The 24,780-nt window shown below is 33.7% G+C and overlaps 1 protein-coding gene across 1 annotated transcript in view; it reads right to left on the reverse strand.

Moving 5' to 3' along the window:
• Positions 1-459: 459 nt before the first annotated feature.
• The window catches only part of LOC148941200 (choline transporter-like protein 2), a 71,102-nt gene continuing 46,781 nt past the window's right edge, over positions 460-24,780 (reverse strand). Inside the window, exons 6-11 of the mRNA XM_089103899.1 lie at positions 22,818-23,049; positions 10,777-10,942; positions 8,678-8,852; positions 6,364-6,451; positions 2,799-2,940; positions 460-621 (exon numbers count right to left, since the gene is read on the reverse strand). Coding sequence (XP_088960025.1) covers positions 460-621; positions 2,799-2,940; positions 6,364-6,451; positions 8,678-8,852; positions 10,777-10,942; positions 22,818-23,049 — 965 coding nt within the window. The remainder of the gene's footprint in view (positions 622-2,798; positions 2,941-6,363; positions 6,452-8,677; positions 8,853-10,776; positions 10,943-22,817; positions 23,050-24,780) is intronic.

Here is a 24,780-nt window from a genome sequence, read left to right on the forward strand (position 1 = left end):
TGCAAGGGATATGATAATCAAAAAAAAGAAGGAAGAACAAAAAAAGATTTTCTAGTGCCCTGCTAGCAGTGAGGAAAAACAAACAAGAAAAAGGAGGACACATCCGTGCTGAATACGAAAAAACTGAACTTTCCTTGTTATTCAAGGCGGGGGACTGTAAGTTTCCTGCAAGGGGTTTTCGGCAATGTAAATTCCAATGATATGCTTTGTTTTCGATCCAACACCATTTTCAAGAGGTTTAAGGCTATTTGCCAAAAATTCACACTTTTTTAAATAGCATTTGTACTATTAAGACTAGTCGAAATTAAAGTTATCATTACTGAATCAGCTACAAATTGCAAAACTTTCTCACTACAGCTTTTTCTTAAACACGCTTTTCAATTTTTGCTTACTATGGGCCATTGTTTGTCCTTTGCTAGGTTGCAGCTTTTGCTGCAACCATGAAAGGCGTAACAGCTATTAACTTACCTTGTCCAAAACCCAAACTCGAGCCAGATTGCGCATGATCAGAGAAACGGCTTCACGGGCTGAACTGAAAAAATTGGTTCCACGTATAGCTGTTACTATGTAGGCATTCCGGTTGATAAATCGCATGAATTTTTCAAGCATCCACAAACAGCACTGGAAACAGAAATGGTGTGCATCATATGAAAAAATAAATATATAACAAATCGAAGAAGTAAAAATAGAAGAAACGAAGAAGAATATAAGAAGCAGAAAAGAAAGGAATATAAGAAAAATGTTATGTCTTCTCGAAGATTTGAAAAAAGAAGAATATAAGAAGAGGAAAAGAAAGAATATATGAAAAATGTTATATGTCTTCTCGACGATTTGAAAGAACTAAAAAATATATCAATTTTTAGGTTTTTACAGCAAATTTAGTTATATAAGAAAATATACTATGTTCAATTCCACTTGTCAACGTCACACAGGATATTATGTTAAACAATGAGTGTGCGATGCTTCTTTTTTAAGCTATTTTTTCCTGTTCTGAACAAAAAGTCCTAGACTGTTTTGGGCTATGCACTTTTGGATTTTTCTTTCCTAAGTAATTCCTTTTTCGAAGGAGAATCATTTTGCACAAAAAAGAATCGGTTGCATTAGGAGATGAAAAAAGATAAACAAAAGAATATCCAAAACAGAAGAAGAAATCATTGATGATCATTTTCAGGAAAGTATTCCTGCTAAAAAAAAAAATATTTAGATTTTTCTTTTTTTTTTTTAGCTTTAATAGTTTTGTTTATTTAGTTTCTGCTATCTTTATTTTAAAATGGGGCTAAAATATAATGCTATTTTTTCTATTTAGGACAAATCTTCAAATAATACTGAAACTAGAAGTTTCTTTGCAATGTCCTTAAGAGGATGAAGAAAAGGGTGTCGTACACAATAGGGTAAAGGACAAAACTACATCGAAATAAATACATTTGCTGTTTAAAAACATCCACTCCTAACAAAACCCTTCAGGTATTTTATGGATTTTTCAAAAACCCTCGGAGACCAAGATACTCTGTTGAAGCAAGATAAAATCAGGTTTGTTTGAGAACCATCTCCTCCCTTGGAAATATCGATTAGCGCTCTTTCTTTTTTTTCTTCTCTCTTTCAGCATTAGTGTTTTTTTTATGTGTTTACATGTAAATACATATATTTTCAATAGAAAATACTCATAGCACTTTTCTTTAATTCCTTATTATTTTTAACATGCCCTTGAAATAAGAAGCTAAATTAGAAACACAAAGCATAATAAAAAGAAGATATGGCTTCAAAAAGTATTTCAAGAAAAAAGAAGAGATTCATACACTAGCATTTTTATATATTTTTCAATATCATAACAGACAAAATGTAAGAAAAATATATGCATGAAAATGTCTTCCGTTCTTCTCTTTATACTTTTTTTCTTTCTCTTTTTTACACTTTACTTTTTTTTATTCTTTCGCCTTTTTTTCTTTTTTGTTTCCTGTCGCTTTTTTTCTATTTACTTTTTTACTTCTTTCTTTTTTTGTCATTTTCTCTCTTTTTTTACTTTTTTATTTTTTTTAATTCCTTCTCTCCTTTTTTCATTTTTCTTCTTTCTGTCTTTTCACCTTTTTAATTTTATATTTCTTTCTCTCTTTTTCTTGTCATTTTCTGCGATCCCTTTTTTTACTTTCTTCTTTCTTTTTTTTGCCACTTTTTCTCCCTTTCTCTTACATTTGATTGATTGAACAATTACTTTAATGTCTTACCTTTTATTATGCCATTTGGAATCAAGCGTTATCAAGCACGTACACCGGATTTTTTAGTGGTGGGAGAGGGCAATGGTAATATATACAAAAAAAAAAAATATTGGATGATTTGACTAAGAAGTTCCGAAAAATTCAGGACTATTTAGTATTTTAGGCGGGCCCAGTCCTTTTCATTTGGAAACACAGGTTTTACTGAAACCTAGAAAATACTTGCACATATTATCAAAAATCTTTTCAAATCGTTCCTTTTTCCTTTCAGCTTTAGTTTGACATATTCGTGGACAAACTTAGTTTTTTGGGGGCGGCGGGGGAGGTGAGAATTAATAAAATTATTGTTCCAGAAAAATTTAGTATTTCAGTCAGACCCAGCCCTGTGTACATCCCTGAACGTTGTATACATTCCTATTTTTCTCAAATTTTCTTTTCCTCTAATCAGAATCCATTTTTTTCTGCTAAATGCAGAACAAAATATTGTTACTTTTTTAAAATATTATATATATTTTTAATAGATTCATGTATCTTTTATTTTTCATCCTGTTTTCTTTATATTACATTTTTTAATTCTTTGTTTTTTACCTTGCAGCAGCAAATAAGGCAGCGAGAGATCCAATTGTCGTGGTATTTTTTCAGTTTTCTATCAAGCCACTCCAACATGGCACGTACAAACTGGATAATGGCAATGAGTAGAGATCCAAAAGCTAGTGTACCCAAATGATATCTAAAATCAAAATCATAAAGGATATATAAAGTTCTGCAACAAACCCACATTAAAAACTAATTTATTTATCTCCCTTTTCACTAGAATAGTTTTAGAATCAGCTAAAACTGACCAAAGAAACACCACAAAAAATACCTTGAAAATGAAAAGAATTACTTTGAAAGAAAGAACTGAGAAAAAACGCGATGCTTATTGTAAATTTGGAACGTTGACGTTTTCAAAATTTTCACTACCAAAGTAATGTCACACTTTTCTGACAATGAAAATACAAATAGTTCATTTCCCTCTTTCGGTGGTAAGAATAGGCTAAGAGTATGCAGCAAATGCCCAAGAGATATTTACTATGCATTTGGAAGTTACTAAAATATTCTCTGCGAAAATAATAGCCCACTTGGCCTTTATTCTTTTTGGTATAGGCCTAGGAGGGGAGCTCTTGAGAAGGAAACAAGTTAAGAAAATAATTCTTACTTTATGATATGAGGAATAATTGTAGTTTTGCATGCAGATAAGCAGTTTCTTTACTTCAGTATTTCAGTGTTTTTCTACTTTTTTGAACAAATTATAATTTTTTTTAATAGCCATTCTTCATTTTTGAAAGTCACTTAAATATTCCTGAAACAGTACGCCCTCTATATAATTTGTTTATAGAGGGCGCTAAAGCAGTTGCAGTTGCGAGTGCATCAAATTCATTAAATACAAAATGATCTACATATTCGGTTAGGTTTTCTCTTTACACGTGCAATTTGATATACTTATAGACGACGTTTTATTTAAGAAGGACGGTAGAATGTTTAATTGAAAACGCTGCATTTAGCAAATTTTCAAAATTCTAGAAGACTACTGCGAAAAATTGATAGATTTGTTAGAATAAATGGAAAAATGTTTAAATAAGTCCAGAAAAAACATAGCTGCATGCAAGATGTGTCAACTTCTATTATTTTGCATACTATGAAGTAAGAATCGTTTCCTAAAATTTTTCCCTCTCAAAAGCTCTCCTCCTTGTCAAACACTCTCTTTTGAATAACAGGAATTCCTCATAACTTCGTTTAGGCACAGAGATGAACATGAGATTTTTTTATTTTTTTAATTTATTTTATTTCATTAAAAATTAAAAAACATTGGAATTCTTTGAAAAATTTATTATATAGCTAAACTTATTTTAACCCAATACACGGTAAAACCGTCATGAGCGATGGAGTCTGGAATTGTAAATATTATTTTTTGTTATCTTTTTGTTTATCTGTTAGTATTTTTAATTTAGTCGTTTTCATTTATTTATAACAAACTTCTTTAAATATTTGACGCAACCACAAACTCTCACAGGTTTTTCTCCAGCGCAAAAGTTTTTTTTTTTTTTTTTTTTTTTTTTTTTTTTGTGAATATTTCGACTTCACCACTCATGACAAGCCCACAGATAATGACTCACTCCCTTCATTATTATGCACTTAAAAACTATAAGCTTCCCTTAAATCGGATCCATATTTGTATGACAAAAAAAGAGTTAAATATCAAACCAGAAAAAATGGGTCGGATTACGAAAATTAAATTTTATTTATATGTATTTAGCCACTCCTAATCAAGATTCAAAGATTCATAATTCAAAAACTCTTTTCATTGAAATCCTTTTCAAAGATTCAATGCATGTGGTAAGGAAGTAATGGTAAGATGAATATCTTAATTGAACACTATTTTGATTGAATTGCCATTAATTACCATTCATTTACCAGTCTAGCTATCTTTGTGGGTGTGGTGATGACACACCCACTCTTTTCATTGAAAAAAAACTCTTTTCATTGAAATCCTTTTCAAAGATTCAATGCATGTGGTAAGGAAGTAATGGTAAGATGAATATCTTAATTGAACACTATTTTGATTGAATTGCCATTAATTACCATTCATTTACCAGTCTAGCTATCTTTGTGGGTGTGGATGATGACTGAGGAGTGAAACCGATGAGGAGTGAAACGAATGACGAGAAAAAATGGCGAGAAATAATTTTTCGTGGACTTCAAGAAAGCCCTCGACTCTATCAACCATGGTTAACCATGGAAGATCCTGCGATACTATGGAGTTCCTGACAAAATAGTGGCCCTAATTGCTGCATTATATGAAACACAGAATGCTGTGTTCGGACCCAAGAAAGAAATACTGGATATTTCCATATCATGTCCGTCGTAAAACAGGGCTATGCTCTTTCTCCGTTCCTCTTTATCCTCGCCGTCAACTACATACTCCTTGATTGTACAGGGTTCGACATTCAAATTTGAGGAATCAAACAGCTAGCCGGTCTGGATTTGCTGACGAAATTGCCTTGATGGAAAGTAACAAGACTAAATTCCAAGATCTCCTCTATACTATCCGTGAAAATACTGGCCTGCTTAACCTCAAGATTAACACAGAGAAGACAAGGAGCATGGCAACAACGGATTCCCCCAAGACATAAGCAAGCAGGAAGTGCAGTTGAGGATAGGGCAAGTCAGTGAAGCTTTTAACAGACTAAAACCAGTGTAGCGATCAAAAAGTATTTTACGAAACTAAAAATGAGGCCATTTAATACTAACGTCATTTCTGCACTTCTCTACAGCAGCATGTGCAGGAGCTTAAGTCAACAACAAGAGAGACAGATTCTTGCCTTCGAAAATAACTGCCTTCGGAGGATTCTAAAAACCGACAGAAGAGATCACGTCACAAACCAGATAGTCCAATATATCTCAGGCCAGCCCATAGTTACTGACGTCATTCGGCAACGAAGGTGGCAATATCTTGGGTTACGTGATCCGTATGAAGGCCCACAGGATCAAGGATCAAGACAGATTTTAGAATGGCAACCTCAGAAAAACGGTAAGAGAGGTCGACCTAGGAACACCTTGCGTCGCAGCTATCAAAGGGACCTATCGAACATTCACATGACGATACAACCCCATTGGGAAGATTTTTGGGCGGTGGCGCACATGCGGGATGACTGGCGGCTCTTCATGGATGCCCTTGGTACCAGGACTATCGGCAAATCATCATCTGTGATGGAGTCGAGAAGCTTGTATTAAAAAAAAAGAAAAGAAAACAAAAGCATTTTCTCTCTCTTGTCTTTTTTTTCCATTCGCCCATACATATCTTTCGATTCTTATCCCGCTTCCCTTTCTATATCCTTTCTGTATATACTATATCCTTTCTGTATGACTTCCCTTTCTATATTCCCTTTCTATTTCTTCCCTTTCTTATCCCGATTCCTTTGTTATATTACTCCTATTCTCTTCTCTCTTTCAGAGCATAACTTCTTAATCTTTACGTTTTGAACTTAGAAGATTGTTGACAGAGTGAGGGAAGAAAAACAAAAAAAAAATTGAAAAAAAAAATATGAAATTACACTTTCACAAAAAAAAAACTTATAAATTAAAGAGAAAGTTGAAAGTAAAACGATATTACCTGACAGCGCGATAAAAACTATTCCATAGAGGGAACACAGGAACGTCTTGAGGCTTTCGGAATGCCCAGTACCATGAAGCAAATGCACCTACAATTAAACCACAATGTAAAATATATACAGTAGATTATTTAGTATAAAAATATAGATATAATTATTTGAGTAAATTTATATCAATTTTATATTAAGTTTAATACATTTAAATATAATATTCTATTTAAGTATCACAAAATATTTAAATGTGCTTAAATACTATAAATGTATACTTTAAAGCTCTGATAATGGAACAACATATCTTTGTGTTATTTTTCTGAAAATGTTATACTACCGAACCGATTTGTCTGTGTTTGATTTTATTATACGTTAGCAGATTAAAATAAACAAATTAATGGTAGTGTTTACTTCATCACCCATATTTTCCAAGCTTTAACCCCCCTACAAATAAAAGAAAATTCTGATCTAGTATTGACAGCCCAAGAAGCATAAAGACTATCCTTTTGTCGGGTGTACTATATTGCTTACTATATTACTATACCATGTGTAGCATGCACTGGTGAAACTCCTGTCTATGACCCCATATTTTTGCTCGGCGCACCAAGATACGTATATATAACTCATCTGTGAGCTCAGTCCTGCTCTACGCGGCTGCGACATGGTTCCTGAAATCCACCATCTTGAGCACAATAGACGCCTGCCAGACGAAACAACTCAGTCAAATCAAGGGGCTCTGATGGGACGATTTTGTGAATAATGAAAGGCTCCTCGCCCTTACTCACCAAGTCCCCCTCCCCCTCAACACAAATTGCCCAGCGAACTATCAGATGGTTTAGGCATATCCTTTGGATGCCACCAACAGCCCCCGCTAGAATTATATACTTTTACCCTGCATCCCATGGTTGGTTACGCCCGAAGGGTAGCCCTCGGACCAGATGGAAGGACAGCTTGCAGAAGTTCCTCAACGTGGCCAACATTGCTACTGTCGAAACCCACTTCATAGTAGCAGATTGGCCCACATGCAGCAGCAAAGTTCCTATGCTCCCTACGCCACATATCATGCAGCCTTAAAAAGTATCAAGTAAAGTAAGTCAAGCCTCTTCTACAGAAAACTTTACAATAACAAAATTCTTAGTTTATATAATGCAGAAGAACAATATTTAAGAAGATTTCAGGGTCGTTTCCCCTCTAACCGTCGTTTTCTCCATTATAGTTTTGTCTTATTTTCAAAGTTCTCTGCATAAACTCATATTTGGAATATTTGCGCATCGATATGTTCTGAAAAACCTGAAAATTTTTAAATATAAAAACATTTAAATTAGAGCCCCTCTCCTCCCCCTACTGATTGCGCTTATACTGTCTAACTCAGTGGCGGATCCAGGGGGAGGGCAAAAGGGGCGGCCCCCTCACGTAGTTTAAAGTAGTGTAATTTGCTTAATTAAGGCACTTTTGCGTTAAATAAACTTGCTCCTAACGCAAGTTTATTTGATCAACCTATTTTGAACCCCCCCCCTAAAAAATCCTGGATCCGCCCCTGGCCTAACTCACTGGCCGAACTTCTGTTTCTAGTAATTTATTGGGAATATTTTGAAAATGGTGACACTGGAAAAATTAACATTGGATGACATGTTATTTCTAAGAAAATGGAAGAAGGTCGACTCAAGTGAAAGCAACCCAAATCATCTATTTAATATAATTTTTCTGTAACTAATAAAGTAAGAATTTTGTTACTAATGTGTTTCCTTCAGAAGAGGCCATAAACAAGAAGGTTATATATATACCAAAATACTATATCATTAATTTAATAATGTTGTCATCATTATAACTTAATTTAATAATGTCGTTATCATTATCACTTAATGTAATAATATTAATATTTACTATATTGTAGTAGCTGCTTACGATATTACCATATATGTGGAGTTTTCTTTATATTAATTTTACCATCTACATTAGCGCTGAGAGATGTAATTCTTTTTTATATTCAGTATTTTCTTTTTTTCCACTTACTCAGGAAGGTGCATGAACCACAATTACAGTCGTGTCATATCTTTACAACATTTTTTATTTTTTTATCCTGGCATTAAAATTTTAATATGCAAATCTATTTAGCAGATGGACATTCAAATAAACATGGCGATTATTGTCGTCAGATTGATAGCAATTTCGGCACAGATGAGTGATGTGGCATTCTTTGCTCTGTTAGACCTCATTTTTTCTGTTTTCTATTACGGGTTTTTAAATACACTTAAATGGAGAAAACACTATCAACAGGGGACTAAAATTAAGTGAAGCACAAAACACAATAGAAAGAAAAATTACCAGCTAAAACGAGCTCAGCTAATGAAGTTGCAAAACACATGCTCCAGAAGAATCCGAAGAGATTGTATGCATGAAGTCCATATATTAAATTGTCACCTTCAAAGAATTTGCATTCCACACCAGGGCAGCTACGGCATGTTTCTCGAAAAACTTCGGGAAGACATATGCTATTATTCTGCAAAGATTGTTTTTAAACATTTTCAAATAGGTTAAGATAAACAGAGAGTTGTATTTTACACTTACTAACTCTTATTTTACAACTCCTTATTTTACTCTTTGATGAATGCCCTGACGAGGATAGACTGAGTAAAAAAAGTCGGAGCTCTTCCAGTGCTGTGAGATAGTTTGGAGTCTCCGCTCCATCATAAGCTCCTTTTTAGTATCCATCCCCGACAGGGAAATCCAATTTGCGCTGCATCAGGGTGGGCCTGTCACGAGTATGCTGTTATTCTGCAAAGCTTTTTAAACATTTCAAATAAATTAAGATAAAATGCAGACACTTTTATTTTACACGTTAATAACTCTTATTTTGCATAATATACATTTGAGAATTCGTTGGTAAGTCGGTCGAAGGCGGTCTTGACGCGTCCGTAATGCGGGTGCATCCAAAGATCATTTCCTTATCTTTGCACAATAATTTTGAGTTTGCGCAATAAACTATTAGGAACTTTCACTTTCCTAGGCAACACTATAGCGTTGCCTACAGTAAAGGTCATAAGTCTTCACTGTTTTATTTTTTTTCAAGAGGCACTTTATATGGAAGGTGGGGTCGTATAAATTTTGGAGGTGGCTTGGTGATGTAAAACAAAGTGGTACTCAATCATTTCCCGAAAATAGCCATTCAAAAGAACAATAGATGAAAGACGACAAAAAAAAACCACATGAAAGGCGGAGTTCGACCTCCAACGCACTATATCTAGAACCGCACTATACAGATGGTTATATTAAGCTCTGGATTAATATAATCCAGCAGTTTTTTTTGATGGGGGGGGGGGTTAATAACAAAAATAAAAAAAATATTTGAAAATGTCAAAAAGAAGCGCCCGTAAATAAGATTAGGATTTTCGAGAGGACGATAGTCCAGCCCCTAGCCCCTTTTGTTATATCCCCGCCCTGATTCTTACCCTTTGTCCACGAGAGAGGACAACACCTGAATAAGTAAATATATTGAATAAGGCAATCATATTCCTTTTATGTTTAATAGATAAAAGCCAAGAAAATACATACTCTTTTTTAGGGAGCCAAGGCATTTTTGGCTTCTCATCTATACCTTTTTTAGGTCATGTGGCAACACTGACTGGAATCTTACTAATAAGATCAAATTCAGCTGGTATTTATCGCCTGCATTAAAAGATTAGTAGTAAGACATAATTGCTAAGGACACCAAATATCAGCATTAATGCCCGACAACTTCATTTTACTTTATGTAATTAGTAAGCGTTTCCAAATCTAGAGAAAAAAACATATATTTGTAATGTTGATACAAGTTGTAATACTACAAGTTGTAAAACCAACCAACAAGCCCAGCTAGCTCATACGAAAACGCACGAGACTCCCATTTTTTTCCAAACATTGGTATATCTTTTTAATCTTCAGTAGACCTTATATCAATATTTGTCCTTCATATAAACAGTTCATAGAACCTATTCACGCGTATTTCATCATTCCAAAGCCACGTCAACCTCTCTTCAAAACCAACCAATAGCCGCAAAATATCTGTAAACTGGTATTTGATCTTCTTTGAGCTAAACAGACAAAACAAAAGCAGTAAAAAAGCACAAACTCAATGACATAACCATTTAGAAACAGCAACTTCCCAGAAACCCTTTCATAGATGATTAATTAGTTCTGATTAAAAAAAAAGCAACAAAAAAATTTAGCATATATAAAAGGATGGATGAGGTCGAAATTAACTTCTGGGTATAAAATACCATTAAAAGTTCTTGTAAAAAAAAAAAAAAATTAAAAATAACCTAGCATATATAAAAGGATGGATGAGGTCAAAATCAATTTCTGGGGCTAAACTACCATTAGAAGTGCTTGTTAAAAAAAATAATCTAGCATATATAAAAGGATGGATGAGGTCAAAATGAACTTACATAATAAACAGGGCAACATGTGGTTGAATTGTCTCTCAAAATTTTATAAGCACCCCCACTAGATGATATTCCAACTGTAACAGCAACAAAATAGGCAGCAAAACCCAATTGCAGTATATAAGGAATAATTGGGAACAGTAAAGACATTGGAATGGCTGCTACAGCTCTAAAAGAAAAAAATATTTAAAATATATTAAATAAAGAAATAACTTCTTTAATTCTCAATAATAGCATATTAAAAACATGGTAGCATCGCATTACCAATTACAAGTTAAACCCCCCTCTCACGCCCACCATTTTCCCAAACACATCTAATCAAAATTTTGAGATAGCCATTTTGCTCAACGTAGTTGAAAGGTCCGGAAATTATGTTAGAGGATGACGACCCCATCAAAGCCCTCAGGGCAAGGGTTGTAAGTTATGCCCATGGGCATATAAGGTTTTTATAGAAAGCGTTGTCGTAGAAACTCCAAAAAGCGCTCATTCGATTGGAAATTGAAGGCTAGTGAAATTTTTAAAAGTCGGAAGTGATTGGAGGGCAACTAAGCCCCCTCTCACGCCCACCATTTCCCCAAAAATACCCAATCAAAATTTGAGATAGTAACTTTCTTCAACGTAGTTGAAAATTCTGGAAATCCGGTCTTTGAGGATGACACCCCCCCAGCCCTCAGGGCAAGGGTTGTAAGTTTTGCCCTGGAGGCATATAAGGTTTCAAACAGTTCGTGGTAACGAACTGTAAGTAAGGAGCGACCCGGCTCAATGGTAACCGAAACTCTAGAAAACGGTATTTTGATCCAAATAGATACATCAAAAGAATCAGATTTTAATGCTGATTTCAAATATATAAGTCTTATCAAGTTTAATTTTACCCGTCAAAAGTTAGGCGCCTGAGAAAATTTGGCTGATATTCGAAAAAAGGAGGGCAGACCTCATAAAAGTTATAGAACCTTAATGAAAATCGCACCATCATATTCAGCGTATCAGAGAACCCTACTGTAGAGGTTTCAAGCTCCCATCTACAAAAATGTGGAATTTTGCATTTTTTGCCAGAAGAAAGATCACGGGTGCGTGTTTATTTGTTTTTTGTTTTTGTTTCCCAGGGGTGATCGTATCGACCCAGTTGTCCTAGAATATCGTGGGAGGGCTCACTGGAATGGAAATTAGAATTTCTAGCGTTCTTTTAAAGTGACCAAAAAAAATGGAGTGCAAACAGGCCCCCTCCCACGCTGATTTTTTTCCCAAAGTCACCTAATCAAAATTTTGAGACAGCCATTTTGTTCAACATGTTCGAAAATATTATAATTATGTCTTTTAGGATGACTTAATCCCCCTAAATTCCCGGGGGAGGGCTGAAACTTATGAATTTTACCCAATGTTAACATATAATATTGGTTATTTGGAAGTATACAGACGTTTTCATGGGAGATTTTTCCTGGTAGTGGGGTGGGTCGGGGTTTATGTGAGAGGATCTTTCCATGAATGAAGTTTTCATGGGGGAAGGAACATTGCTATAAAGGGGACGCCGGACTTCCCAGCATTATTTAAAAAAGATCAGAAATTTAATATAAAAAAACAAGTATTTCAACTGCAATAGCAGCAAAATCGAAACTTCAAACGAACAGAAAATATTACATATATTATTGGGTTCACCCCGTAGTCAATACCTCGCTCTTTAAGCCAAAGATTTTTTAGTACTTTCATAAGAGCTATTTATTCTAATTAACGGCCTTTATGATAAAGCGGTCATTTTTAAAGAATTGGAACAAAATTCGAACTTTTGCTTAAAGAGCAAGGTATTGACTAGGGGGCAAATCCCCTAATAAACAAATTAAAAATATATGAATATATAAGTTTGTTACGTACGTTAATTCGTAAGTTATTTATATTTATTACTAATAAAAACTTTCGTAAATAAAATTAAACAAGTTTCGAGAAAGACATTTAACTAAATAAAATTAAATTAATATGAAAATTTTGTTTTAATTATTCATTTACGTTGAGCCAAGATCAAAACCTTCATTTATTTAAAAAAGTTCAAAAATTTAATTAAAAAAAACAAGTTTTTCAAACTGAAAGTAAGGAGCGACATTAAAAATTAAAACGAACATAAATTATTCCGTATATGAAAGGGACTGTCCCCTCCTCAACGCCTCGCTCTTTACGCTAAAGTTTGACTCTGTCTCACAACTTTATTTTTTAAAACAATAAAAAACTTTAGCGTAAAGAGCGAGGCGTTGAGGAGGGGACAGTCCCTTTCATATACGTATATTTATTACTAATAAAAACGTTCGTAAATAAAATTAAATAAGTTTCGAGAAAGCCATTTAACTAAATAAAAGTAAATTAATATGAAATTTTGTTTTTAATTATTCATGTACGGTGAGCCAAGATCAAAACCTGCATTTATTCAAAAACGTTCAAAAATTAAATAAAAAAAACAAGTTTTTTAAACTGAAAGTAAGGAGCGCCATTAAAACTTAAAACGAACAGAAATTATTCCGTATATGAAAGGGACTGTCCTCTCCTCAACGCCTCGCTCTTTACGCTAAAGTTTGACTCTGTCTCACAACTTTATTTTTTAAAACAATAAAAAACTTTAGCGTAAAGAGCGAGGCGTTGAGGAGAGGACAGTCCCTTTCATATACGGAATAATTTCTGTTCGTTTTAAGTTTTAATGTCGCTCCTTACTTTCAGTTTAAAAAACTTGTTTTTTTTATTTAATTTATTGAAAGCGTTGTCGTAAAAACTTCAAAAGGGCTCATTCGATTGGAAATTGAAAGGGAATTGAAACTTTTACTAAAAAAGGGAAATTGAAACTTTTCAATTTTGGAAATTGAAAGGGAATTGAAACTTTACTGAAAAAAATACAAATGAATGTGCATTATCAGTCTAATATACATATACTGATATTTAGTAATCAAAATGTTAATATTTTTTGATTTATTAAAGTTATAAAAGTAAAAACATTTATATTTTTTCAGTAAAGTGCAAATTATGTTCTGTCCTTGGGAAGGCATAGGGGTTTTGCGCCCAACTCATGTTAATTTCTGCTCGTTTTGAGTTTGACTCGGTTATTTATTGTAATTTCTGTTCGTTTTATGTTTCATTTACTTATCGATGCTGATTTGTGGTAATATCACGCTTGGTAGATTTTTTTATTTTATTTTTGCTCATTTCTGGTTTTATGGGGTTCTTTACTTTTCTTTGAAAAACTTATTTTGTTGAAACATTTTTTAAATTAATTTCATTAAATACCTTCCTAAAAGTTTATTTTTTCTACAAATAATAACAACTACGTCTATGATTTAGATACGCTACAATGCTATATTGTTCTAACTTCAATATTGTGTGTCAAAGATAGGACAGCATTCTCCCAGATTAGACAATGCAATTCCTTTGAAAATACAATTTCTGTTATTTGAATAGAATTTCAAGTCATGGTATAAGCCTAGAGTTCGACTAGTACATAAGGAAACATGCTAAGAAAACAATTCTTACTTCATAATATGTAGATTAATCTTAGTTAACATACTTCGCAGGGGTAGAACCTTTATCTTCCCTTCTTTATTTGTATTTCCAGTTTTTCGATCAAATTTTTCAATATTTATGTCTATTCTCAAAGTCTTGAAAATCGTTTATAAAAAAACATCCAAGTGAAATTTAAATATTCATTTAGTATTATTATTTTTTGTCGCAGTTATATAATCTTTACAATTAATGATATCATGTTCATTTATATTTCATTAAATACATCCATAAGTTTCATTTTTTCTACAGATAATAATGGCTGAACCAAAGAAAAAATGTAGACAATATAATATCGAATATTTGAAACATAGCTTTATTGAGTTGCCTCTAAATGTTATATAAAGTTATATATAAATGTTTATATAATTATATAAATAATATTATATAAATAATATTATTATATTTATATAACATTAGAATATAATAATATTCTAATGTTAAGGTGTTAATATATAAATGTTTATATAAATGTTATATATTATATAAATGTTTATATAAAGTTTTCTTTATTGAGTTGCCAATGTGTCTGATTTGTCAGTAAACATTATCAAACGAAGCTATAAAGCCTTCTAGACTACAAGTACATTTGACTAAAATTCACGGTGATAAAAAAGATAAGGATTTAAGTTATTTTCGTACTCTAAAAGAAAAAATAACCTACAACCGACAGTGACAAAACTCTTTTCAACCGCAACCTCACAAGATAGCGATGGCTTGCTTGCTTCTTATAAAATCCCGCTATTGATTGCCAAATCGGGAAAACCTCATGCTATTGGTGGAGAACTAATAACACCAGCTATAAGTGAAGTAATACGTACTGTGTTATACAAGCCAGCATTTGATATTATCAAGAAAATTTCTTTGAGCAACAATACAGTGCATAGAAGAATTGATGAAATGGCTCAGGATGTTGAAGATTTATTGGGTGGTTATTTAAAAACATCTCGATTTTCTATTTAGCTTGACGAATCAACTTTGCCAGGAAACGAAGCTTTACTTTTAGCATACGTGCGGTTCATAAAGGAAGAAGAAATTTCCCAAGGATTACTATTTGCTAAAAATTTTCAAACTGACACGATGGGAGAATCGATATTTCTTGCATTAGATGAGTTTTTTAGAGAAAAGGATACCTCTGAGCAGCGTTGCCAATTCGATACAATCGTACCGTTTTTGGTACAATTTGGTACCAATTTTTTGGTACAATCAGATTTCCTGGTACATTTAGGTTTTATTTGCTCCTTTTGGACTCAAATACCTGTTCCAAGTTTTAGTTTGTTGAAAATTTTCATATCGTTATGGCAAATTTTAACCTACTGTTCCGATGGTACAAACTACTTTCTTGCGGTACAATTTTAATCAGAAAACTGGCACAGTTTATTTCAAAGCGTTGGCAATTTTCTTCTGTTTAAATTAAGATCATCTGACCACACTTTTAATGAAAATTAGGTCAGTAGACAGGCTAAGTCAATCTCTAAGCAGAAAATTCTTGCCCAATCTAATTGATGAATAATCTTTCATTTATTATGGCTAGGATTGTTTGATTGAATCTTTCTTCTATCTTGTTAAGAGTTCCTTCAAAAGGTTAGTTATCCTTCTTTTTTTTTAGCACTGAAGACGACTGGGCGGAAGTTCCTGACGAAATATCTGCTTCTGTCATTTTCGCTTCTTTTCTGTCCACTGGCTGACATTACCCTCTTTTTCTCGGCTATTTAGTTTTATAATTTTTTTCTTGTTTGTCATATTCGATCCTGCTTGTAGCCCTTTCTGTCTTTAACAGCTCAGAGAACTAATATAATTTCATTTCAGCTACTATTTCAACATTTCATAATTATGATTACCTGTACTATAACACATATTATAGTTATATATATGTATATAATATGTATATAATTACCTGTACTATAATACATATTATAGTTATATATATGTATATAATTACCTGTACTATAATACATATTATAGTTATATATATATGTATATAATTACCTGTACGTAAACATTCTGATAACAAGAGACTGAAGACAGACAGATGGCATTTTAATCCAGGCAACACAGCTATACACAAAACAAAATAATAGTCTTGATTCAGTCTCCCAAGTGAAAACATCTTTTTTAGATTTCTTGAACTTTAAAGCGTGCTCTCAACCAGTATTAATTCATTTGCTGAACTTGACCTAGTTTCTTGATGTTCATTAATTCACTGCCTGAACTTGAATTTAATTCAGTGACTTAGTTTGGAATAAATAACAGTCGACTTTTGGTGAATTGATTTGAACTTGACCTAGATTATTGATATTCATTCATTCACTGCTTGGGCTTGAATTTAATTTCAGTGACAGTTTGAAATAAGGATTAAGTTTGAAATAAATTACAGTAAATTAAATTGCGCGAAGGAGGATGCAATGTGAAATGAAAATAATTTTGGCGCGATCCGCGGTGATAGATTGTGAGCGTTTATGAACTGTTATTTTTGGATATAAGATCACCAAGGAGAACACCTTCCGTAAGCAGAGATTTTATCTGGTAATAATTTTACTCAAGCGAAGGCGGGGTAGTGGTTTGGGGTAGCCCCCTTGCATTTCCTTAGCGCATAGTACCAAGTTAATATTTATATGCTATTATTATTAATTGATAAATGGCTGCCGTGACTTCTGAAAAGTTGTACAAGACAGGGTGCAAGGTTTGCAAAGAGAGCCTCGCAACCAGAGGAACAGTTATTTGCAACACATCTGCTGGGGGTTGTGGTCGCCTCTGCCATAACCGCTGTGAAATTCTTCAGAGTATTGAGAAAGACAGTATTATAATATATCAGTGCTCTGACTGCTGGGAGAAATTTTCTGATAAACCTGCTTCCCCGCAGATCCCGCCTCCTTCAGAGACTCTTGTTGATTCACCAGTTTTAAATTTTTTCCGGCACTGTCTACAGTCAGGAATTTCGTCCGCCTCCTGTATATCTTCGTGTACAAACTTCTATTCTTATGATCATCTTGATCAAGCTAGAAGCCTCCTAACATCTCTAGTAAACCCCACGCATAAACTCCTTGCACGTCATGGCCCCTCTGCTATGCAAAGCCTGTCACAGGATATTTTAGACATCCTTATTTCTGAAGATGCAACCCCTTGCTTGCCAAATCTGATAATCGTCATGACTGCAAGTGATGCGATACCTGCGATAGATACGGATCAAAATGCTCACTTTAGCCGTGCCATTCAAACCTGGGACCGGCATCTTTTTAGCATAATTGATAAACTTGATTACGTCACGAGTAAGGTAGCAGAGACTCCTGCTTTGGTGAAAGAGTGTTGTGACGGAGTACAGAGCGATGTTTTGAGCTGTATAAATAAAGAAAAACTCAATGATAAATCCTGGCCTCCGCTGAATAACGAGTCAGAAACAGTGGGTCTTGTAGTAGATTCTCCACCACAAGATTGTGATGATCCCTTAAAGCGTGAAGCTTTTCTGAAATCGTTGGATGGAGCTGATGGTATAGTGCGGATTTCACTTTCTAAGGAATCAGGATCCCAGCAACAGAAATGGGTCATTCATACGAAAAGACAAAACGCCGAAAACTTGAAAGCCTGTTTTAATGAAAAGGTCGGTAAAACTGAGGTTCGCAAATCGAGAATTGTCGGTTTATTCTCACGAGTGGACTTCCCGATCAACCCAGAGAGTGTGTGTGCTTCTAACCATGGTATCGAAGAGATACAACGCATCGGTGTTTCGAAATCATATCGTGTATACTTCCGTTCGGCGACGGCCAAGTCTCATTATTTGCGTCATGGGATTCACATTGGCTACGAACATTTCCGGCTTACTGATTATAAGTTTTTACCGCGAATGTGCTGCAAATGCGGGTCGCTAGAGCATATATCGTCAGCCTGCTCTAGCGTGGAACGTTGTCTCAAGTGCCTTGGTAGTGGACACTCTCATTCTAGGAACAACCCTTGCCAGAATGAACCTTGTTGCTTCCATTGTGGATCTCATGAGCATACTGGATTTAGCTTTCGCTGCAAACAGTAAACCGAAAAAGTTGCAAAGAATAAAAAATTATTAGTGCAAAGATTAAATCCCTGAATCTGAATGGTTTTGGTGATAAACAACATGTATTGCAGTCTATGCTGCGCGATCTGGATATTTTGTGTCTGCAAGAGCATCATCTTCAGGACCACTCTACTAGTCTTCTTTCGAGCCTGTCGCAGCAGTTTAAGTGCTTTATATCTCCAGCAACACCTACAGGTGGACGCCCATCAGGAGGTGTGTGCATTTTTATTCGAGAGAATTTTCCAGTGTCCGGGTGTACCGTTAATTGATATGTTTGTGATGTCTAAATCCCCGGTAGTATTGTTTGTTCCATCTATTTACAGACAAATTATCATTATAATTATTTGGATTTTAATTTTAATTTTTTATGTTCAGAACAATAAAAAATTGTGGCGAAAGTTCCATGGGATTTTCATTGGTTTATTTGCGGGGATTTTAATTGCAACATTGCTATCTCTGATGTCAGCTCCTCAGCTCTTTTATCTTTGTTTTCGGTTTTTACTATAGTTTCAAAAGATGCGGATTTTAAGTATGTCCATAATTCTGGTTCTTGCTCTAATCTAGACCATGTGCTGGTCTCAAATGCAGCGTTATTACCACAGCCTGTTTATGTTGGGTTGGATATGCCTATTAGTGACCATTTTTACCTTTCTTTTCATTTAAATATTAAAATTCCATCTTTTAAAATTATCCATCGTTCTAGTCAAATTGTAAATAAAATGATCTGGGATCGGGAAAAAATGTGCAAATATCATGAAGAATCAGATGCAGTTTTAGCTAAAATAATTGTAAATTATTCTAAGGATGTTGATCAAATTGATATTGATCTATTTTACCTTGAAATTGTTCATAGTTTAAAAGTCGGGGCTAATAAAGCATTTAGAACTGATTCTATCCGTCGTGGATCTCGTGTTTTAGGTTGGAACCTTAACCCGATTTTAAAGCAAAGCCAAAAGAATGCATCTCAAGCTTGTTACCTTTGGAATTGCGCGGGAAAACCGCAATCTGGACTATTTTATGATGGTATGAAATTAACTAAACGTGATTTTCGGGCCGAGTTGCGTTTGCATAATGAAATTATAAAAGATGAAATTGGTTCAAGGATTACTAGTGATAAGAATGAGCTTTGGAGTTTGGTCAATTCTAGACGTCGTAATAATAATTGTTCACCAGATTCTTAATAGTTTTCTGGAACTAGATGACTGGATAACTCATTATAATCAAGTTTTTTCATCTGGTAATGCGGCAGCTTAATCACGGCTTGACTCTTTACTATCGGAAGAAATTTCAAAGCCCCGCCCAAATAGTAAAATATCTGTTTCTGTTGATGATGTAACGGTAGCAATTAAAGCTCTAAAATGTAAGCATTCTTTTGATCATGATAGTATACACTCAAACCATATAAAATGGGCATCCCACAAAGCAATCCTTCTTCTTACCACTCTTTTTACTACTACACTTTCGTCTGGAGTTCTTCCAACTAGCTTTTCTTGTGCTACCATTTCACCCCTTTCAAAAAAAGAAGGGAATACGAATTGATGTTCCGATTACAGGCCGATTACTGATTCGTGCCAGATTAGCAAAGTTTTGAGTTAGTTTTATTAAAGTATTTGGAGTCTTGTAACCAAGGTCTGAATCAAATTGGGTTCCGTAAGGGTCTAAGCATGGATGTTGCTCATACCCTCCTTTCAAGAATAATATCCATTTGTAAGCAATGTGATAGAGATTACACTTGAGTTAGATTTTGCGGTGGCGTATGATTCAACTATTCATTCTTGGGCTATGACTTCGCTTCTGGAGAATAATGTCCCACTACCAGTAGTGTTGGTTTTAAAAAAGTGGTATGGCTTCTCTCGTATTCGTAATAAGTGGAATGAATCAGTTTAGTGATTATAATGTTAAGTTATGTAGGGGGCTGAGACAAGGAAGCATTATTTCTCCTTTGATTTTCAATATTACTGTTTCGGGGCTTTTTGATCAAATTCAGTTGACTTTTATTTATGGTAAAGGTTATGTTCTGTCGTGGATTGCTTATGCAGATGATTTACTCCTTTTGTGTCGATCGATTCAGTCACTTCAACAAAATGTAGATTTTTTAGCAAATGTTTTTAGTGAGCATGGACTTCGTTTTTGCCCTGAAAAGTGTCAGTTTTTAATTCTTGGTCCTAAGGCTAATGATCTCGTTAATTCAGAAATTTCTGTCCGTATTTATGATAGTATTTTAAAACCTGTGGAATCTTTTTTATATCTTGGTGTGCCTTATGGACCAACTTTAGCTCTATGCCGTGCTTCTATTTCTAAAGCAGTTAAAAGTAGAATAGCGTCTAGTTTTGGGGTAGTAATTTGTCTTCGAGATCTTCTTTCTCGGAAATCACTGGCTCGGGTATATAATACAGTCGCTTTGCCTCAAATTTTAGGTTTTTCATCGCTTCTCCCGTTTTTTAGAATTAGTAATATTTCGCATGTAAAAAACACATTTTTTAATTTTGCTAAGTTCCTTTGCCGCTTTTCTAAATATGAATCAAATACTGTTTTAATGAATGCATATAAAATAAAAAACCCTGTTGATGTTTTGGAGAAAAAGCAAAAGAATTTTTTATCCAAATTAAATGTTTTTTCTCATAATTTATATAGAGCTGCGCACGAAGCTTAATTTATTTTATTTGATTTAATTTTTGAATGAAGTATTAATTTGTGAAGTGTTAATTTATTATCTATTGAATGAAGTGTTAATTTGTGTGGTAATTTTGATTGAAGGCCTTTGCGTATTTGTTGTTATATAGTTTAAAATAATTTTATGGCCTGTTGATTATTTTTTTTTATAGCGGTTATTATTTTTATTTATTTCTTTTTTACTCTTCGTATTCGGAGGAAATAAAAAGTTTGAATTGAATTGAATCCATCCAAACCAGTTTCTGCCAGCCTCTTTGCGCTTTTTGTACTGTGAAAATTGGAAGTCCTCGTAAAATAGGTCAGCAATATATGTAAGATATCGGTAAAATACGTAAAATACCGGTAAAATACGTAAACAGGTAAATTACGTAAAATACATAAAATACCAATTTTACGGCGGTCCGTAAAATTGCGGTGAAATACTAAAATTCCCAATTTTACTAGTTACAACATTACACAGAGGTAATGTTAATATCACAAAAATAATGAGTGAAAGCTTTAGTTTATAATAAACCCCTTTAGCCTGTTATCTTATCATACATTAGCCTATTATTATCCCTTTAGCTTTAGCTTATTGGCTGTATCCCTTTAGCCAAAGCTTCTTTTGCTTGTACTTTTTTTGTTAGATCATTCGTTGTCAAGTAGCCATTTAACAGTTTCATCGTCAATTAAGGCGCGAGTCTCTTTTATATGCAATTTGTACCGATGGATGTTCTCCCCCAGACACTTAGAGAAAAGGATAGTGTCTATCTATATGACAGATGGAGGTATTGGGGATATCCATACCTTAGATTGAAAATAAGATAGGAATCTATAAATACTAATTGTCAGAAGCCCAGATGAATCAAACTTGTTTAAGAGTAAAAAATAGAAAACACACTCAGAAAAAGGTCAACAGCGTGAGAAGAAAACAAATTAACAGAAGGTCAAACCGAAGGTCACCTAATAGAAGAATAAAAGATCTAATTCCGAATAACAAGCCCAGATGGACCGAATTTGCTTTCAGGTCAATAAAAAAAAAGGACAGAGTAAAAAAAAAACACAAAGGGATATAATAAGAAAAAAAATCCACATCTTATATTTAAAACGAAACGAAAATTTTTAAAACATGTAAAACTTTTAATAATACAAAGAAAGTTGAAAAAAGGTATAAAAAAAACTAATAAAAGGCTAAATATTTTGGCTTCAGATTCAGAAGCCATTATCAACATGAGAAAAGGGGAAGGGGGGGGGGACTTGTTTAAGGAAATTAGCACATACATAAAAAGATGAAAAAACATACAAACACTATAAAAAGACGAAAAACGAAAGAAACCAACAATTCATATTGTTGATATTGTTTGTTTTATTGTTTTTAAAGAAGTCTAAATTTTTATTTTAATTACACTTGATTTTAATTTTAATTTTTTTTTGTTTAATTCTACTTTATTGATTTTTTATTTTATATTTTTATCATTTTATTTTTATATTTTATTTTATATTTATCTCATTTTTATTTTACTTAATTTTTAATTAAACAAAAAAAAAAATTATCGTGTAAAAAACGTTAACAACAAGACAATTTTGGTTTACTTTGCTATCCTCCACCAAGGAGAATAATGAGGCTTTATACTGGGGATTAACCTTGATTTACTTCCCATTCCGTTTCACCAACCTCATCCTCCTCCCAATAAGGGTTCAAGATAGGGATCTTTTGAATACAACAAGTGGCGTTTAGTGGTGGTAATTTTCAACATTTACTTATAGCGGTGGTCAGGCTACAACAGCAGGTTATCGCCTTTTTACTATTTGTACTTACTTGCTTCCGTGAGCAATCAAAGCAACGGCGAGGTTAATCCTATTTCTCAAGAAGATCATCATCAACAGGAAGATGACAAAAACAATGGCAATAACCACCATGAAAAACATCCAAGTTCCACTCAGTTCGAGGTAGTAGCTGAAGTTAGTTGTAAACTGAACAGCAAAAGGGGACAGGTTACTCTCTGGTATCTTCTTCAAAATCTGATATTGAATATACGAATAGTAAAAGGCTAAAAAATAAAGATTCCGTTGAAAAATCGTTTTCACAGTTTTCTTCATTGAAAGACAAAGAAGAAAAGTTTGAATGAAAAGTACGGTTTAAATAAATTTTCAGCCCAAGTCTAAAGAGAGGAAATTCGGCGTCAACGTAGTGGTTTATCTAATTTCGTAGCCAAACGTAAAGAGTAAAAGCAACAGCGTCACGAAACAGGTAGCTTGACGTAGAAACAATTTCAACATCAAAGGACTGAATTGCGAAAAAGCTTTATGGATAACCGATACGTTTGTCAAAATATATGAGAATACTCGGCCTTCACAAGGATAGTTAGTAATATTTTTTAATCGTGGGTAAGCAGTCAGCTAGGGAATTGAAGTCAATTTATCGTCTTTTGTCAAAATTTCCCCTTACACTCACTTTTGAGGACTTCCCAAAGAAGGGACGCAACAAATCTTAAAGGGAGCTATTACCCTTAACGTAGGCAGGCTGAACAATCAGGCAACCCGGCGAGAAACCCGATTAGAGTAAAGCTTGGGATCTTCATGGTCCAAAGTGTCAGAAGGTAGTTGTAAAATATGATCAGACTTGATTACTTTATCTTCTGATATATATATATATATATATATATATATATATATATATATATATATATATATATATATATATATATATAATCTTAAAATTTCGAAAGCAGACATTAGCCAAACATTACTTTAAACATCCTTAACATCCAAACATCCTTAAACCGTACTTTGGGAGATCCCCAGGTTGTTTATATCTCATTGTTTTTCGTTTTAGATATTTAGTGTTTTTCCTACTAACTGTTGGCAGACATGTAGAACTATACATTGCAAAATATAATATTAGAAGTTTAAAACCCTATATAAAAAAAAACGCGGACATAGTAAATTTAGAATAGTGATGACAAGGAGCAAATAATAACATTCAGCTTCATCAACCGAGAACGAAACGGAATATAAAGTATTTTACGATTTTATGGGAGGTCAAAAATCCATATAGCTGTAGGGATGTTAAGGGACAGTAATTACAAACCAAATAATATTTCATAATTGGAGAGAGGCTTCTAATTCAGGTTTTAGAGAAGTGACTACACTTTTTTTCGTTTTAAACGTCACCAAGGGGGCCATCGTAGTAATTGTTAAACTCTTTACCTAAATCTTAAACCAAATTATAAGAGCCCGGAACCCAATTCAGAGACAGCCAATTGACTCAACATTGTCAGCAGGACTTTCACCTCTACTATCACACTCCATGCGTCAACTATCCTGTAAAAAAAATGTACTCCTTTTTTTAAGCATCACCTCTGCCTTTCCCAAAATTCTGGATCCGCAACTTGGTAGTATCAAATGTGCATAACCAGACGTTCCTTTTTATTAGTTTAATTGTCTATGCTACAATTTTAAACAGACTAATTTGAACTCTTGCGCTCGCTCATTCTAGCCCAGTTGATTGTGCAATAGCTTAATAATCTTTCGTTTTACAAGAATGAGATATCAAATCTTGCAGTTAGTAACTTTTTTAGTATTTTTTGTTTCCGCTTTTAAAGATCTGATTATGTCTAAAAAATGAACTAAATGCCGAAGATCAGTTTGTGTCGTAGGAAAGACATTATTTATACGGTATGTATTTTCATTTCTTAGCAGGCACTGCACATTACATTTCCTAGCATTAAAAATTTAAAAAACCAAAAAAATAAAAAAAAGAAGCAAAAATGACAATTTGA

This window comes from Artemia sp. Qi Xiang Cuo, chromosome 18, assembly GCF_049724085.1.
Source record: "Artemia sp. Qi Xiang Cuo chromosome 18, ASM4972408v1, whole genome shotgun sequence".
Classification (NCBI taxonomy): Eukaryota; Metazoa; Arthropoda; class Branchiopoda; order Anostraca; family Artemiidae; genus Artemia; species Artemia sp. Qi Xiang Cuo.